At 37.6% G+C, this 17,762-nt stretch overlaps 1 protein-coding gene across 1 annotated transcript in view; it reads right to left on the bottom strand.

The window, feature by feature from the left end:
- Positions 1-370: 370 nt before the first annotated feature.
- Positions 371-17,762, bottom strand: part of RSRC1 (arginine and serine rich coiled-coil 1) — a 326,641-nt gene continuing 309,249 nt past the window's right edge. The window contains exons 8-10 of the mRNA XM_079767318.1: positions 7,682-7,788; positions 1,926-2,078; positions 371-1,277 (exon numbers count right to left, since the gene is read on the bottom strand). Of these exons, the coding sequence (XP_079623444.1) occupies positions 1,185-1,277; positions 1,926-2,078; positions 7,682-7,788 (353 nt within the window). The 3' untranslated portion in view covers positions 371-1,184. The remainder of the gene's footprint in view (positions 1,278-1,925; positions 2,079-7,681; positions 7,789-17,762) is intronic.

The raw sequence follows: 17,762 nt of genomic DNA, 5'->3' as shown, positions 1-17,762 counted from the left end.
GAGACTAAATTAGAGTGAAACCAAACAACAGAACAAAATAGGGAAGGGAAATATTTATGTCAGCTGATGAAAACTAAAGGCAAGGCCTGAAAGCCCTTATCTCTGGCATGTTCAGTATGGAATGCATAGTTGATTTTCATTCAGCCACTAGAGACAGAGCCTCTCAACATTACAACTAGTTGGCTTCCTCCACAGCAGTGGATAGTCTTAGGCGACCCTGCTAGCTGTTCTCAACCTGTGGGTCGCGACATTAGAAAGGTTGAGAAACAATGCTGTAGAGCCTAAGACCACCGGAAAACACAGATATTTACATTACGATTCATTAACAGTAGCAAAATTACAGTTTTGAAGTAGCAACGAAAATAATTTTATGGTTGGGGGTCACCACAACATGAGAAACTGTATTAAAGGGCCGCGGCATTAGAAAGGTTGAGAACCACTGCTACAGGGAACAGCAGATGGCTAAGTAAGACTGAAGGGAGAGCTCTTACCTGTTTCCTCGGAAATTACTTCCCTGTCATGGACATTTGGCCAAGTGATTAAAAAATATCCTATGGTGAGGATTAACCATGAGCATGTGATTTCTAAAATAAAGAGTGGGGTCTGCTAACATGTTTAAAGGGAACACTTAGTAAAAGCTGATCTCTAAGCAATAAGACATCAATTTATTTAATCTTTAAAATTTTTTTTCAATAAATATGTTATTCTTTAAATATTAACTTGATCATTCTGCTTAGATTGTTAAGAATGCTTTTTATTGTTCCTAAAATTTCCCAGTAAGGCGAAATAAAAGATTCAAAGACATGGAAGATGAAATCTCATATTTATAGCATATAGATTGATTCTCATATATGCATGATCAAATTGTGTCTTTAAATGACAGCTTGATATTTTAAAAATTGTATTTAGAAATGATACTGTGTGCCATTTATTTTAACATTGATATTTTTAGCATTAGCTTTATTAACAGAAGGGATTTTCATGCATTCCTCAATTTTACACTAGTTTTAATATTCACAGTGTTTAAGTTCAAATCAAGAAATATTCAAGCCCACATGAGAAATGAATTAAATTAGATTACCCTTTTATATAATTGGGTCAATTCTTTATAGGAGTAAAAAGTTACAATGGGATATAAAAACCTAAATTTCCAACGTTACTGTTAATTCAACCACCTGTATTATTTAGGCCACAGGACTGCCCATTAGCCTTTCTTGTCGAAGAGCAATTAATCTCTTGAACCACTTCTCCTCAGCATCAGCTTTCTCAATAAATAACTGAAATAAAAAAAAGAAAAAAATGTTATTGTGTACTAATCACTTGGGTTTGACCTCACATGATGCAAAGCACCTTTATGAAATATATCTTTCAGCACAAGATTTGAATACTGTTTAATTCTGGATGACTTCTTAACTGGAGATCATCTATTTGGAATTAATAATGATCAGATAGTTTTGGAGTAAAAGGACTAATATCAACATCATTTGGTTAACAATTTTATACCTTATTTTGTGAAGTTTATTTCCTACAATCTTTCTGAGAGACCGAGTGAAATGACAGCATTTCACGGAAGACAGCAAAGTATGTCCATGACAAGTTCATAGTCAATGAACCATCTAAGCTGAACCTGAATCAGATCTTTTAGTGCCAGATTAAAAACACAACAAAACTCCTCTTTTTGCCTATTTTTCTTAGTCATAGAAATACTTCTCCTAGAAGTCAGGCAACATGAGTTGGACATACCATAGTCAAATACATGTAACAGCTCCAGGCGTTGGGGGGTCACTTGCCTACTTTTAGCAAATTGGAATGTATGAATCCATTTCCTTCAATGGTCTTCTTGTCGCCAACACAAAAGGGCAACTGTCTGAATTAATTTCAGTCAACTAGACTTCAACTGACAGTCTTAGGCTTAAGGATCTTACGTTCGGATGAGCCAGAGAATTGTCATCTTGGTACTTGATAGCAGTAGGGATGCTGCTCGGGTCTATTTCTTTTTCATTATTGGGTAGATCAGCAGCTACTGACACTGGTCCTGATGCTGCAGGTACATGCTTCACTTCACTGGCTTCCACTGACTGACATAAAACAAATATTATTAATTGTATCACAATATACAATTAGAATTCTGCTTTAATAATATTTCTGATTTTGAATAATAATTGCTCAATAGTCTCTTCTGAGATGCAAGTCATCATGAAGAAGCCCTAGGTTATTAAAAAAGAAATAATTACTCCCCAAACAAGCAAACAAATACAAAAACATTGGGAAAATGCTTATCATTTCTTATGATCAGCATAATTTTAAGAAACTGGTACTCTGAGTCCATACTATTGAAAAAAAAAAATTTCATATATGTAAACTCTATTACAAAACAAGGTTGCAACAAATCTCCAGCATTTAGTTGGCCTCTTTAGGTATAAAAAGCAAAGTCATAGGTTATTTATTTATTTATTTTTAAATAACAGTCTTACTGAGATATAATTCACATATTGAAAATCATATAGCTTTTAGCATACCCAGAGAGTTTTGTAACCATCACCACAAGCAACTTTAAAACATTTCATCATCCTTTCCAAAACTCCATACCCATTAGAAGTCACTACTCCCCATTGATTCCCAACCCTTGGCAACCACTAATCTGTCTGTCTTTATGGATTTGTCTATTCTGGATATTTCATATATAAGAAATCATACAATATGTGTTTTTTAGTGACTGGCTTCTTTCATTTAGCATAATGTTTTCAAGGCTCATCCATGTTATTCACATATCAGTACTTCATTCAGTTTTATTGCTGAATAATATAGGCACTGTGTTAAGGGCTGGGCACAAAAAGACTAATAAATCATCATTCCTGCCAGGAAGGAGCCAGCAGTTTGGTGCTAACTCAGGCTGGTTCCACTATTTCCTTCCCTAAGAAAGGAGAAAGCCAGGGAAGCAGTGATTAGCAGCAAGGTTTCAGGGATAATATGAAATGGATTAGATGAGAAGTTGAAATTAAAATAAAAAATGAAGACAATTGGGAGATTAATTCAACTTCTTAGCCCCTTTTCTATACTTATTGGTTCTACACCTATTGTTTTTCAATTTCCATTTTCTTTTTGACCTGTCTACTTCTGAACTCTCACTTTTTTAAATGAAGGGAAAAACAGATTTCACTGAGAAAATCATATAGAAAAAAATGAAATAGGCATGATTGAGTTAATCCTTAGAATAACTTATCTTAGAATTAAAAATCTATCTATTTAATCAGTATTTATTAAGTACTACTAACTGCTAAGCACTGAGTACACAAAGAGAATAAAATAGTTATGTTCCCTGTCCCAATTGGAGATTACATTTTCCTAATGGGACTGACAAATTACTAACAAATAATACATAATAATCCTCTATAATAAGAGCTAATATGCTAATGGTCGTTACGCCCTTATGCCGTAACGACCGATCAGCAGGAGGCTGCATGCGCAGCAGTGCGGAGCTGCCGAGTTGCTCGGGAGATGGGGCAGAAATGGGGAGGCGCCCGGAGGAGGCGGGACCGGTGGGGGTGAGAGCTCATAGCAACCCCCTCACCAGTCCTTCACCACCCACCGCTTGCACTCAGCGCGCCCGCTGCCCACCTGCCAGGGGAAGGAGCGCAGCGTGCACACCGCCAGGAAGCGGTGCTCAAAACTCTGTAGCAGGCACAAGGCTTCCACGCTCTCCTCCGGCGCCATGACGGGGTGGAAGCATGCCTGGAGGAGGTGGGACCAGCCCAAGGTGACTCGCGGGGCTTGAAGCGGCCAGAGAAGGCCAGAGGGGTCGGGGGCGGGGCCAGGCACACTGGAGCTCTGGGTGGAGGTTAGGGTGTCAAGGCGGGGCAGTGGGCGGGTGGGAGGGGCACACGTGGGTGGGCAGGGCTGAGCGATTTCGCGAACTGGGCCTCTAGTACATATATAAATACAAATTATAACAAGCGACATAAAAATATTTAAAGAAATATTTGTTAAATTTGAAGTTTTATTCTTATATTTTGGAGCCAATACTTACCCCCACCCCCCAAGGTCTCAAATATTTCTATGACTCCAACATACTGGGCCTAGAAGATTCACAATCCTTATTTAGACGATATTATACTGACTCTTTGTAAAACTGAAGACATAGATTAAACCCAATATTCTGCAAGGGGAAAAGTGGGAAGTGTCCTAATCCAGTGAGGTACAGGACATCACTGTCTGAGTCTATGTTGCTGTGCAGAAACGAGAAGAGCATGCCATTCTGCATATCTCGGCCGCTCTTTGATAGGGCTTAGCTAGGAGACTAGCTGTCTGTATGGAACTGCCTTGAAAAATTGTGGCATGCTGTTATTCTAGTTGCCAAAAGTATGGCAGAGATAATATTTCATTATAAAAACTAAGTAATCTAATTCTATTTTTTACCTACACTGTACATATTTCTTTGAGAAGTTCTTATGCAAACATAAGTGAAGTGTTCTCAGAGGTTTGAATCAGAACATGGAAGTTATTATATAATAATACATAATTAAAAATGTGTGAAAACAATCATTAATTGCTTCTTTATTTAAGTGAAGAAAATAAAGAAAATTTGATGATTAAAAAACCCTCAACATGGCCACTATCCAACATCTGGCTTTGAATAGTACTGCCACCTGGTGGTTCAGTTTGGAAAAAATTGTTTTCAAATTGTACTTCCAAGTTAAAGAACAAATTACCCTCTTTTTAAACCGAGGCGGATATCTGCCAGATATAACCATTTAAGGGATGAATAATTGGTAATAATATTATTATGGGCAGCAGTCTGAAAACAAGCTGCATCTTTTCCCTGATGCTGATGATATACCAGGAGCTATTAGATTACTCACAAGAGAAACATGATTGCAGAGGGTAAACTAGTCCAATCGATATGTGTTACAGACAGCATGGTGTCTAGCATGTCATTAGTAACAGCCACTTTTCTGGTAACGGCTCCCTAGCTTAATTAGTGGAATTAACATTGCTAAAGACTCTACCAACGGAAAGGGTGGATAGTATAGAAAAGCCTTTTTCAGAGATATAAACTTTATACCAACGAGTGCAGAACTTTCCAGGAGAGAAAGATGTTGAAACTTGGGTCGTGGGTAATTTAGTCCTCAAGAGAGTCTTTGCTATGCATCAGGGATACCCCATCACCTCTCCCATGATCTGGATGAAACAGTACTCAAGATAATTTACCTCCCTGTGCTAAGTAATCTCCTAATAAATAATTCAGCTTTGTGGGCATCCTGAATTCCTACCATATACTGTAGACACAGACATTTTAGAAACTAAAAAAAGAATATCACTTTCTAAACTAAGATTGGTCCTCTGTTTTATATTGCAGTCGAAGTGAATTTATTCATTGTTGGCCCATCACGGCTTTTCTGATAATTTTGAAATGCAGTGACTAATAAAAAAAGTCCAGTGTTGGGTGGCTAATCCTACTGTACATTCACCAAGTTAAATGCCATCTTCTGAGGCTTTTTAGCATAGTCCCTTGTTGGTGCCACTTACTCTATTTCAATGCATGCTTTCTTTTTACTACAACAGGGAAGGTTCATTGAGTTCACAATTACTAGACATTTGATAGTAGGAAAAAGAGGCTCTGGAGTTGGACAAATTTGGTTTAGATGCTGCTTCTTGTCATTTACTAGCAGTTTGACCATGGTTAGAAAATTTGCAGAGCTTCAGCTTCCTTAGCTATAAATAAGGGTTATTGGGATATTACATAAATTATATATGTTAAATGTCTGGTATTAATGGTAGCCATTTAAGTTAAATTTAAAAAGTGGGGCTAGGATATAACATTGTTTCTCATAATTTGCTCAATGCTTTAATGTTTTCAAATTGCTGTGTTGAAACAAATTGGTCCAAAGCTGATGCCTATACTCTTTGTAAAACTGAAGACATAGATTAAACCCAATATTCTGCAAGGGGAAAAGTGGGAAGTGTCCTAATCCAGTGAGGTACAGGACATCACTGTCTGAGTCTATGTTGCTGTGCAGAGACGAGAAGAGCATGCCATTCTGCATATCTCGGCCGCTCTTTGATAGGGCTTAGCTAGGAGACTAGCTGTCTGTATGGAACTGCCTTGAAAAATTGTGGCATGCTGTTATTCTAGTTGCCAAAAGTATGGCAGAGATAATATTTCATTATAAAAACTAAGTAATCTAATTCTATTTTTTACCTACCTAAATTTAAAGCTATATAAAGCTCTGAAGTAATTTTTAGCTATTTGCTAGTAATACAATAGGTCACCAAGCCTCAAATAAGGAGAATTTTAGGGTGTAGAAACCATAAAAAATTACAACAATCTCTGGTCCAACCAAAATGGGAATCCTTGTACCTACAATTCCTCTTTAGGAAGCCATCGACAAATATATCCCTCAGTGAACAGTAAGAGGAGGAGGTGGGGCAGGAGCAGGAGAAGAAGAGTAAAACAGCCTTCATTTCTGGAGTCTTCCTATGTGCCAGGCACTTGGCTAACTGTTCTACGTACAGTATTTTCCTTATCTTTTAAAGACCTCTGCCATGGGCATTATCCCCATTTGAAGATAAGAAAGCCAAGGTTTAATAAGGTTATATGGTTTAAGGATGTAGATAGTAAATAGCTGAATCAGAATGTGTTTCCAAGTCTGTCTGACTCTACATTTTATGCTTTTTGACCACTGCTTCCCAATGGCTAAACCCAAGATGTCTGCAAGTTGGTTTTGCAGGAAAGAAATAAAAATGTTGGTAAAATATCTTAACTAAATACATTTCTAACGGACTCAACTGACAGTGCTGAATTAATAACATTTCTAGGCTATTTTTGCTTCTCTGTCATACTCACTATCCAAACTAAAACTAGCTATTTCTAGGGTTTCCAGAATTGATTTTATTGCTTTTTATGATCATTGTGAAGGTAAAACTGTTTTAAAAATAGTTGAAACAGAAGATGGGTTTCCTTCACATAGATTTAAAAAGGTTCCTTATGGAGGCAGAGGCCGCCGTTCCATCTTGGTTCTCTGAGTCATTAACTTACTTATAGATGTAGAATATTTTTGAGTAATTGGTAAGTACACCATGTCTTTGTCATATGTATGTTACTAAAGATTACATATATTTTCATAGTAAAATGTCTTTTCCCACCAAAGGAACATATATTCCCCAAAGCAGCCTTAATTATGATTGAAAGCACACACAAAATATTCAACAGAAATAAAATGCTAATCAAAGCCCCTTTTACAAGATACCCATTTGGCAAGAGTATAGATATGTTACTATTTGGGTATAATTTCATTGTTAAAGGCCTTTTCTAACTTTTCTCTAGCAATGCGAATTCAAAAAGTTGATACTAGTATATACGCTTGAAAAGAAAATCATGTATTATGTTCATGAAATGCAAATTAATGTTGTAGAACTGTGTTGACATTTTACTTGGTCTTTTCAGTCAATTTTAAAATAAAAATGGCATCAGACACATTTTTACAGTATATTTTTTGACAAGTTAAACTTAAACTGATTCTCACTGGTTCATTCTCTCTTGCTCAATAACATGCTGACACTCTCTCACCCTACTTCATCTATCTATTAGCAGTTGCTCTTACATTTAAGTGAAATCCATTAATAAAGCATCTCTTCAGTTGGAATCTAAAGGTTTATTCATAATACCTGGATGAAAACTTACCTTTTTGACTTCTTTACTTGATCTGAATGTCTGCTGAACAAAAGAATCACTTTCAATGGCTTCAATTTCTTTTACTCTTTTTACTTGTTCTACCAGGGTGGTTTGGTCTAAAAAAAAGGGGGGGGGGGAAAGGGGGGAATTGTCAGTGTATTTTGGCATATAAACTTGTTAACGACACTACACCTAAGCAGAGTTCTTTCTTTCTATGAAGTAATTTTGACTCACAAAATTTAACTGGATAAAAAGAAAAATTTAACTGGATGAAAAGCTATAGTTATAGTTAGGCTACAGCAAGAAACTTTTCTTCCCCTAAATAAAATCTGCAAGTATAATGTCCCTACATACTTAGACTCTCACTAAAACCTAAAACATTGCTGAGAAGGCACTGCTATAATGATCTAAGCCAATATGGGCTAATCTGGTGGGAGAACTTTCAAAAAAACAAGTGGAAAAAAAAAACCCTCATTATTTTGAAAATACACATTAAACTAAAATAAGAGCACAATAAATCCACCTGCACCCACCATCCAGCTTCTATAATCATTAACTTTCTATTATTCTTAATTAATCTATCCATCACACTTCAGTGTGTATGTGTGTGTTTTGGTAGACCTGGAGTATTTAAAGTAAGTCCCAGATATCATACCATGTTACCACTAAATATTTCAGTAGGCATCTCAGACAGAAAAAAATTAAAAACAGCACCATAACAATACCACCTTCACATCCAACAATATTACCAACTAGAGGCCCTATGCACGAAATCCGTGCAAGAGTAGGCCTTCGCAGCCCCAGCTTCGTCCGGAAGGTCATCCGGATGGTAGTTCTACTGTTCGGCCGTTGGGTCGATTTGCATATTATGCTTTTATTATTATAGATAATTCTCTTAATATCACCTTATACAGTCCATGTTTAATTTTCACATGTCCAAAAACATGGCTTTTTATAGTTGGCTTGTTTGGAACAGGATCCCAACAAGGTCTACACATTACACTTGGTCAATAAGTATCTTAAATCCCTTTTAATCACTTCCTGTCCACTGTCCTTCCTTTCATTGCCATTTATTTATTGAAGAAACCGGATCATGTATCCTTTAACAATTTCCACATTCTGGATCTGGCTAATTTTTATTTTCATGATGTCATTTGACATGTTCCTTTACCCTTTGTAGTTTGTGTAAACCAGTAGTTAGATCTAGATTCAGTTTCAATTTCTCCTGACCAAGAATACATCAAAGGTGGTGCCGTGTAATCCTATTACATCACATCAGCATGTGCTTCTCCCACTTTCAGTGAGGCGAAGATTGAGCAGTGGGTCCAAGGTGTTGCCAGCCTGACCCTTCTATTATGAAGTTCTCCATGACCCTTCCCTGAAAGGTTTTAGCAGATATTAATGTTTGTTGCTTAGATCTATCATTTCATTAGAGGTTGAAAATGGTGATTTCTAATTCCATTATCCTTCCTGCATTTATGAGCTCTAATTCCTCTATAATGAAGAAGTTGCCTCATTGACGATTTGGTGATTGTAAAATATAGTCTATACAGGAAAAGGCAGGATATATTTTCAATTATTTCCCTCTATCAATTTTGGTACAAAGATGACCAATATGAGTTAATATTTGTATTTTTAATGTATTTTAGTCCGTGGTAGTTGTTATAATATTTTAAATTAGTCTACCTCTTCAGGTTGGTTTCTGCATCCTTCTGATATGATCCCTAGTAGTTAAGGTTTGAAAAGATGTTCCAGGCTCATTTCATAGTTTCCATCCAGGACCTGAAATTAGCCGTATCTCCAAAGAGCCTGGGCTCCTTTAGTGAGGAACAGCATGGAGAGAGAGTGGCCTGGGCAGCAGGGGTCCTCACTGCGACTGGATTGCCATTGCTTCCAGCCTTTTCAGTGGGTGGGATAGGAAATAAAGTATTCCCTCTGCTTCTCGAAAAGTTCCCATCACTCCACTTCACTTTTATAAAAGATCTACATTAGTACATGCATTTGTTAACTGAAGAATCTGAAGAGGATTTCACTTTTATGGAAAAGGCAAAAGTGAAAATAACATTCAGCTTTTGTTTTGCAGGGAGAGCCAGAGCCAACACTCCCATCTTTGGAAGAATATTATTTTCCTACATAAAAGCAAGCACTGTTGGAGTATCATGGAAGAGCTAATAGCTCCACATGCTTTAGAATAAAAGCTCCTGTGGATTTTAATTATGCAATGTACTAATTGAGCATGTGAAATGAGAGAAGATTCTTTGCTCAGCTAATTTATTAATATTAACACATCCCATACCTGTGGATAACATGTTTATTAGTGTTAATATAGCAGAGAAAAATGATAATGTATACCATTCCACATGATCCAACTTTAATTTGCCAATATGAAAACAATTTGTCTGTTTAGGTCTTAATTAGCTCACTATTATTTCAAAATCCGTAATTCCCATGCGAAGTCAAATATTTCTGACTTCAGAATGTCTCATACATATCAACTGTTTGACCCTTTGGAATTTTCCTTAACGTATTCTCTCATTTGGATTTACAAAGCACATCATTAGTATTAAATGTCAGAGGTGAGCACACAAATAGTACTTGATGTATAAAGCTTATAATGTTCATAGATTTAAATACGGACATACAACCAGCCAGTATGTTTAACAAAACAGCACTGGAGAAATTATAAAGAAAGTAAGGAGAAAGACTAGAGAAAAACAGAGCATGATCTCTGTGTTTTTCAGTGATCATCCAGGACTAACAGTGACAGGCAGAAGGGGAAAGCCAGTTTGCCTGACTTACGATCTGAAAATAAACCAGCAAAGCTTTTTGCCTTTCCATGTGGGAACCATTTTATGGGTGGTATTTAAACTAAAGAGTATGATATTTAAATTAAAGAGTAAAAGTGATATTTAAATTAAAGCTTAAGAGATTCGTAGGAGAGTTACATTTTCAGTCTCATAATAGCTCAGCTCCATGCTGTCTAAAAACAACAGGCATAAAAATGTTTACATTGCTTCATACTCAAAATTCTAATATCAATGTCCACAAATGTATGTCTTGAGTATAACCCTGTCATTTTTGGAAGCAGAATAAAGCACAATGAAAATATATACTAAATTGTTTTAAATTGAGGTTAAGCTATATATGCCAATTTGTCATTTTAAAATCCTGTGCCAATTTTAAGACTGAGAAAAATGTGAGTGAAAACTAGTTATTGTTTATATACTTGGCATGAATGCCTAGCATACAAAGTATCTTGCATTCATCAACCATTAGGTAAAAATAAGTGACAAAGTTACTGGGAGAATTAAAAGTATAGGATTAAAAAATATTAATGTGGTAAATACGGAGGAAACATCTAGCACTTGATACTTTTTGATAAACATACTATTGGTAAATATAATGACTTTCATAGGCTGTAAGATGTCAGTAGAAGGGAGACATACTTCATAGCAGTAAAATAACAAATAATGGAGTCAGAAAGCTAAGCCACTACAGACTAAAACAATCAATACTAACTCACTGCATGGAAAATCATTTTGTTCCTTTTGTGATGAAAAATTAAAATCAAATAGTTTATTAGTTACCACTGATGTTATATTATACAAATTAGGCTCACCTGCTACTTCGTTATATATTTGACAATTTTACATGATACAACATTTAGAGAATATTCTTTTAAAATGTTATCAAAAGGTATACACATTTAAAATTAGTAAATCAAGATGACAAAGTCCAATATAAACCTTTTATTTGAAAAGACAAAATTTTAATCTGTATGCCATTTATAGATAATAAACATAAACGGATCACTAAACTGGCAGCAGTGCTGGGCTGAACACAGCAGATGGCACTATTACCCAAGACGTAATCATGGGATAAAAGAATGGGAGTTTCATGAAAGGTTTCTCACACATGAAAATCTCATCTTCAACTGACTCCTTTTGAATATTAATATTTTATGAATTTATCCAAAGTTAAAATGCATTTTATGTTACAAAGAGTTGGGGTTGGTTGGCCTCATAGTTACTGAGTTACTTATGCTACTTTACTGAGTTACTTATGCTACTTTACTCTTCTCTTCCAGGAAAAAAAAAATTTATAAACCAATAGCACTGTTACAAATCCATGAATAACACAAAAGGATTTCTTCAGTTTAAACTGACTTAAATTTTCATCAAGAATGCAAATATCCTTGAAATCCCTTTTTAGAGTAAGATATACATACTGAACACAAAATGTGCAGGTACTGAAACGTGAGGCATTTTCAAGAATGAAGAAAGCAAACAGCATCAAACTGGCTATTCAATGAATGAATGAATGAATGAATAAATAAAGCTATTCACGAAAATCTATAAACAAATAAAACATCCCATAAAACTTACTTGAAATTCTAGTTATTAAAATAATTTCTTATGAGCACAAATTTTAACAGAAGACAGCCACTGCTTTCTCTTTTAAAACAAAGCATACAAAGTACATGTCAGAAATTCATCCAACCCTAACATTTTCAGGTTGTCTTCATAAGTCCCATATCCCTGGGCATAAATTTTCAGAACTGATGTCCACAAATAATTTGGAAGGTGAGAAAACGTATTCAGTAGAAGGTGGCTTGTTTGTTAGTCTTCTGGAAGCTTATGACACAGAACCAAGCTACTTATGTTGATGAGGCTCCTGAAGTGTCTCTAACAGCAAACCCCCTTGGACAGAGAAAAGGGGTGTCTTCCATTATTTGTTTGGCTTTCCCCATATGTTGCCTTGCACTGATATTAATCTCTTCATGAGTGAAAGCTTAATTTCTCCAACTACAGGGGACATACCTTTTTGTGTCAACTTAGGACTTAGTGTAGTATGTTTTATTATTTAGTAAGCTGTCAATAAATATTTGTTGAAAAAGTAAAAATTAGAGGACTTAAAGTAACCATTAAAAAAAACTTCATGGGGATTGTCAAATATCAGAAGTTTCTGTAACTTATAAAATTAAATGTTTTTGCATAGTAAACATAGTCAATAATCCTAATATATAAAAAACCAGGGGCTGTCACGACAAAAACAACTGGATGGACAACCAAACAGCAGGCTGCATGGGGTGACAAGGTCGGCAAGGGGGTGGGGGCAGTTGGGGGCGACCAGGTTAGCAGGGGGGTCAGTTAGGGGCGATCAGGCCAGCAGGCAGGTGAGCAGTTAGGAGCCAGCGGTCCCGGATTGTGAGAGGGATGTCTGACTGCTGGTTTAGGCCCGATCCCTGGCCTAAACCCTTCTTCCCTCCTTCCCTCCCTCCCTCTCTCTTTTCCTCTCTTCTTTCAAATATTTGAGCCCATTCATTGTACCAGGCATTTTCAGATATGTTAGGGTTTAGAAACAAGAATTTTGTCTCTTATGAGCTTATGTTTTAATCAGGGAGACAAATAATAAACATGTAAATACACAATATAATATCAAGGAAAACAGAGCAGGGTAGAGGGCTAGAAAGGAGGAAGGGCACTATTTCAGATTGGTCACCAGGGAAGAACTCTCTGACAAGATGATATTATAGCAGAGAAAAGAATCATGTGAAGGAGCAAGTTGTGAAAATCAGGGAGAGGACACCTCTGTGTTCAGTACGGGGCTAAGGAAGCTAATTTAGTAACTGTACTACAGACATGGAAGTTGGCTTAAAAGGTTGCATATAAACTCAATTGCTGACCACATGGTTTGAAGATGGCAACCTTTTTTCATCTGGTAGTAACTAGCTTTAGCTCACACTTCTTGCAGCATCACTTGTGGTGTGGCAGCCTTGTGGGAATGATCGGAAGATGAAGCGGGGACAGGCCTGTGCGTATCTTTGAGGAGGCACAAAAGGCCCAGCTGGATGTCATCACCCACCAGGACACTGGAGTCCACCCTGACTCACTGAATGCTACAGGGTGAGTGGGGAGGCAGTGCTCTGCTGATGCACGGCCTCCCAGGCTCCAGTGAATCAAGAGATGGGAGGTCATGTCACTTCCTAGTGGATGTCTAGTAACACGAACTGTCCAAAATGGTAGTTGTATGGTAAACATCGTGTTACAAAACAAACACGTTTTCTTTTACTGTCCGTAGGTCGACAGGCACTTTGTTTTGATCATCAGTATTTGGAGTGCCTTTCTAGTAAGTAAGGTCATAGAGGCTAATTTTTCATTTAAATGGCTGTTAAAAAAGCTAGATGAGCTATTCTGGTAGCAGAAGTAATAATTGCAGCAGTAACAAAAGTTTATGTTTATAGCAGTCTGCTGAGCTAAGCACTTCACATGAACTACCTCATTTAACTACCATGAGAGAGAACAATTTTCAATCCCATTGTACAGATGAGAAACCGAGGCTAAGTAACTTAAGCCAGGGTCATTTGACTAGTTAGCCATATAAATGAGATCCAATCTCTGAATTGTGATCCAGTCATTATTTCCTGGTGAAATAAATTCTTGACCTGCTAAACAACAAATCATTTTTTCCTCCTTCCCATCCATTTATAAGAAATAGCAACTGTTCTTTGTTTTGTTCTTATTCTACATTTTAATGCTATTCATTCAGTAAAATGCAATGTAGTTTTATTTGTAGAGGAGATGCCATATAAATTATCTTGGTTTTCTGGTATTATCTTGAGCTAGATTACAGATGTATATTTTCAGAATCTTTCACATTTGAAAAAGTTTTTAAAAATTATATCTTACATTCCAAAAACCTTTAATAAATAAGAAAAATAAAATCTTTAGGAAACCAAGCATTCTTTCACTTAAGCATGAAATCAACTTGAGTAAATTACCACTTCAGAGTTGTTCTGTATCTATTACATAACATTGGTGTTACAAAAATCTAGAATAGTTTTTGAGAATTTGGTTAAACCAATAATCACTATGTAGTCCAACTACAGAGACTACTGCCTTACGCTTGTTTCAAATGTAATAAACACGGGTAGTCAAATCCACTTCAATACAGTGGTAAGAAATAATCATTCCAACAAAGCTAGAGCTACTGGAAGTTTTTTCATTTTAATAGGATAGAAGAAATATAATTTGAGGTATACAAGATTAACAGGGCAGAATACAAACTCTGAAGTTGCCATTTGCTGTCCATTTTAATTCTACAATTCTTATTGACTCTAATTAAAATTCTGTAGATGGAAGTGCTGTATGTTTGTAAGGAACTTGCAGTGAATGCTGTCTGCCAGCCATCTCCAAACACCCCATAACCACACACAGCTCGCCTGTCAGGAGAGCTAACACAGACATCGCAGGGCACACCACATTTGTCACTGTGGCTAATATCAGAGATACGCAGCTCTTTTTTCTTAGCACACAAAAGCAAGATATGTAATTCAATGCTCAATTTACCCTTGTCTCGCAGGAGATTTTTCCCCGCTAATTGATAGAAATTAAGCCATTAATCAAGCCACTAGCCATCATTCAAACCAGAGAAGATGAATACAAACTTTCATCATAACCACCTTCCCCATTTTAGTGTTCATTAGCATTAATTTTTAATGCAATTATGCTATTCTTTTACGCTGAGCTCATAAATTACTGCTCTTTTGTTGCTGGCTGGCCTTGTAAAATCCAAACTAATGCTTTGTGCTCTGATCTTAAAGGCAATTACTAGGTTCTTCTATCTTTTATATCTTTGCATCCCCAATAACCTTTATATATAATGAACACCCATGAATGACTATGCCTGTTTGCTATTTTAATGCCTCTATATAAATCTCTGAACATATAAATGTAGTCAAGTGCATGTACAACTATATATATACACATAGACATACCACATATATCACAAAATATAAATACTATTATAAATATAGGATTTCACAAATTCATATTGTAGTTTATGTTCAAATATAAAGACTTCATTATGGTTTCTTATCATTAAAATGTAATGCATTATTATATTAAAGTTATAATTTTTATAACAAAGAAGAGAGAGAAAATAGAAACAGTGGCTGGCTATTATAAACATTTGTAGGGTCAAACAACTACTAAAAATAGAAAGAATGATTATGAAATACCAAAATTCTTTAGTTCTTTACCTAGGGTTATTGTTTTATGTTTAAATCCTTACTTTAAAAAATAACTGTTGAAACCTGAAAATTAATAATATGAAAATGAAGAGTACTGGAAAATAAAAAGAACCATTTATCCAAAAACATGTTTTAAGCACATATAATAATGTCATATTCTTATGTTTTACAAAGTGGATGCATCAGTTTATTAGAGGGTGGTAACAGTAGAATGCAAAGACAGAATTCCAGAAACAAAAATACTGAACCAAGAGGCAACATCTACTCAGTCCTCCATCCCAGAAAAGGTAGGTAAGATGGACTCTCCATAGTCTCCCAAAAGCATTGGTTATGCTCATTCCTGGGTGCAGAGGAGATAAAAATCTACAACTCTCTTCTTGTATTATCCCAGTAATGCCTTATTATGTGTTTGCAGGTTATGTTCTGGCCTCCCCCTAGCAAGAGAAAGGTTGCATATGTGGCATTGATTAATGAAATAAAACTGAATGGGGAAATGTCAGTAGCACATGTTGGTGCCAGCCAAGTCACCTTTTGGAGATACACAGCTGTTGCCTACCCCTAACACTACAGGATAGGGGTAGGGCAGTGGTCGGCAAACTGCGGCTCGTGAGTCGCGGTTTGCTGCTCTATTGACTAATGAGTTTGCTGACCACTGGTAGACTAAATGTTACCGTGTAGTTGGAAGCTGTGAGGATTAGGCAATTGTGGCATATTGTGTGCAAAGAGGTAAAGGGTAGTATATGACAGTGGTAGGCAAACTCATTAGTCAACAGAACTGCAGTTTGCCAACCACTGGGGTAAGGAGTAGAGAGTATATTCAGGAGTTGTTCAAAACCAAAAAAGGATTTGAGCCATTAACTTATCCTACCTAATAAAAGAGCAATATGCAAATTAACCACCACTCCACTACATCCACAAGCCATGCCCACCAACCACGCCCACCAGCCATTCAGAGTGAGTATGCAAATTAACCCCAACCAAGATGGCTGCGGCCACAGAGAGTAGGAGGGAGATTTGGGTTTCCCTGGCAATGGAGGAAGCCAAGCTTTCTACACACCCTGGCGGGCCCAGGCCTCCACTCAAAGTTTCAATTATAGAAGGTAAATAAATTCCAACAAAAATGGCGGCAGCCACTGAGCTGGAAGAGCAGGAGGCTAGGGTTGCCCCAGGCGATGGAGGAAGCCAGGCTTCTGCAGCCCTGGCTGGCTCAGGCCTTCACTCCAGGCTACAAAGTCTCAATTATAGAAGATACATAAATTCCAACAGAAATGGCTGCTGCCACAGAGTGAGCAGGAGGCTTGGCTCCACTCCAGGCTACAAAGTTTTAATTGTAGAAGATAAATAAATTCCAGATACCAGGGCTTCCGCTTGGGTTGCTGGGGGGTGTGGCTGGCCTGCAAACCACCACAGGCTTCCCCACGCCCCAAGGGAACCCCCACCCTGATCCGGGACACCCTTCAGGGCAAACCAGCTGGCCCCCACCCATGCACCAGGCCTCTATTTTATCTAATAAAAGAGTAATATGCAAATTGACCATCACTCCAACACACAAGATGGCTGCCCCCATGTGGTCAAAGATCCTGCCCCCATGTTGACACAAGATGACCACCACAAGATGGCCAGCAGAGGAGGGCGGTTGGGAGGGACCAGACCTGCAAGAGAGGGCAGTTGTGGGCAATCAGGCAAGCAGGGGAGGGCAGTTGGGAGGCACCAGGCCTGCAAGGGAGGGCAGTTGAGAGGGACCAGGCCTGCAAGGGAGGGCAGCTGGGGGCGATCAACCCTGCAGGGGAGGGCAGTTAGGGGTAACCAGGCCGGCAGAGGAGGGAAGTTGGGGGCAAACAGGCTGGCAGGGGAGCAGTTAGACATCAATCAGGCTGGCATGGGAGTGGTTAGGGGGTGATCAGGCTGGCAGGCAGAAGCAGTTAGGGGCAATCAGGAAGGCAGGCAGGCGAGCAGTTGGGAGCCAGCCTCGAGGGGTCCCAGATTGGAGAAGGTGCAGGCTGGGCTGAGGGACACCCCCCACCCCCGTGCACGAATTTCGTGCACTGGGCCTCTTGT

The sequence above is a fragment of the Cnephaeus nilssonii genome (genome assembly GCF_951640355.1).
Source record: "Cnephaeus nilssonii genome assembly, chromosome: 3".
Classification (NCBI taxonomy): Eukaryota; Metazoa; Chordata; class Mammalia; order Chiroptera; family Vespertilionidae; genus Cnephaeus; species Cnephaeus nilssonii.
Note: the sequence above shows the minus strand (reverse complement) of the source record. Positions and strands in the feature narration are given on the sequence as shown.